This window comes from Myotis davidii, unplaced genomic scaffold (genome assembly GCF_000327345.1).
Source record: "Myotis davidii unplaced genomic scaffold, ASM32734v1 scaffold1439, whole genome shotgun sequence".
Taxonomy (NCBI): domain Eukaryota; kingdom Metazoa; phylum Chordata; class Mammalia; order Chiroptera; family Vespertilionidae; genus Myotis; species Myotis davidii.
This window is the reverse complement of record NW_006292342.1, coordinates 261,399-262,865: the sequence shown is the minus strand read 5'-3', so window position 1 is coordinate 262,865 and position 1,467 is coordinate 261,399. Positions and strand designations below refer to the sequence as shown.

Here is a 1,467-nt window from a genome sequence, read left to right as displayed (position 1 = left end):
TCTCAGAAGTGGACTTGTTGGGTCCCTCTTTTCTCTTGTTATAGCCTTTGCGTGTGGGAGGCAACCAATCTCTCTCTCTCTCTCTCTCTCTCTCTCTCCCTCCCTCCCACTCACTCTAAAAATCGGTGGAAAATTCACCACCCTCAAGTGAGATTACAAAAAGAAAACCTATTTTGTATGGTATAAGTCTTGCTACCCCAGCTTTTCTTTTGTTTCCATTTGCTTTAAATATCTTTTTCCATCCCTTTACTTTCAGTCTCTGTGTCTTGCAATCTGAAGCAGGTCTCTCGTAGGCAGCCTATGTAAGGGTCTTGTTTTCTTACCCACTCAGCTACCCTATGTCTTTTTTTTTTTAATCTTTTTTTAAAAAAATATATTTTATTGATTTTTCACAGAGAGGAAGGGAGAGAGATAGAGAGTTGGAAATATCGATGAGAGAGAAACAACGATCAGCTGCCTCCCGCACATCTCCCACTGGGGATGTGCCCGCAACCCAGGTACATGCCCTTGACCGGAATCGAACCTGGAACCCCCCAGTCCGCAGGCCGACGCTCTATCCACTGAGCCAAACCGGTTTCGGCAACCCTATGTCTTTTGATTGGATCACTTAATTAATTTGCACTTAAAGTCGTTTTCTATAGGTATGTTGTTACTGCCATTCTATTATTCACGTTTTTATATTTTTTCCTTCATGTTCCTGAAGAAGTCCCTTTAACATTTCTTGTAATACTGGTTTGGTGGTGATAACTCCCTTTGGTTCCTTTTCTTTTTTTACTTTTTTTCTTGTGTGTTTTCCTTTAGTCCTTTTCTTGTCTGGGATTTAAATTTTTTTTTTTTAGCCGAAACCGGTTTGGCTCAGTGGATAGAGCGTCGGCCTTCGGACTGAAAGGTCCCAGGTTCCATTCCGGTCAAGGGCATGTACCTGGGTTGCGGGCACGTCCCCAGTGGGGTCGTGCAGGAGGCAGCTGATCGATGTTTCTCTCTCATCGATGTTTCTGGCTCTCTATCTCTCTCCCTTCCTCTCTGTAAAAAATCAATAAATTTTTTTTTTTTTAATTTTTTTAAAGGTAATGGGTTAAGCCCTGAGATACGCGTCCGCTCCTACGTGCTTGGGTACCAGCGCCCAGCCGCTCGCACAGCGGGCATCCCTGGCTGCAGGGGGCGCTGTGGGCGCTGCGGCGGGCTGGTGTAGGCCACGCACCGGAAGTCTTGTTCCTCCGTACTTCCGGTCTCTGGCCCAGGCCTGGGCTGCGTGGAAGAGTTCTGCAATGCCCACCGGAGACTTTGAGTGAGTTGAGGGCCGGGGAGAGGGGCCGGGAGGCGGCTTGGGGGAGCCCTAGAGGGTGTTTGGGACCTGGGCGAGCTGCGGCGCGGGAGCCAGGCCTCGCTGACTCTGCAAACTTGTCCCCGCAGTTCGAAGCCCAGCTGGGCCGACCAGGTAGAGGAGGAGGTAGAGGACGGTGAGTT

The 1,467-nt window shown here is 48.8% G+C and overlaps 1 protein-coding gene across 1 annotated transcript in view; it reads left to right on the top strand.

The window, feature by feature from the left end:
* Positions 1-1,190: 1,190 nt before the first annotated feature.
* The window catches only part of EIF3G (eukaryotic translation initiation factor 3 subunit G), a 4,234-nt gene continuing 3,957 nt past the window's right edge, over positions 1,191-1,467 (top strand). The window contains exons 1-2 of the mRNA XM_006765745.2: positions 1,191-1,288; positions 1,414-1,460. Of these exons, the coding sequence (XP_006765808.1) occupies positions 1,269-1,288; positions 1,414-1,460 (67 nt within the window). The 5' untranslated portion in view covers positions 1,191-1,268. The remainder of the gene's footprint in view (positions 1,289-1,413; positions 1,461-1,467) is intronic.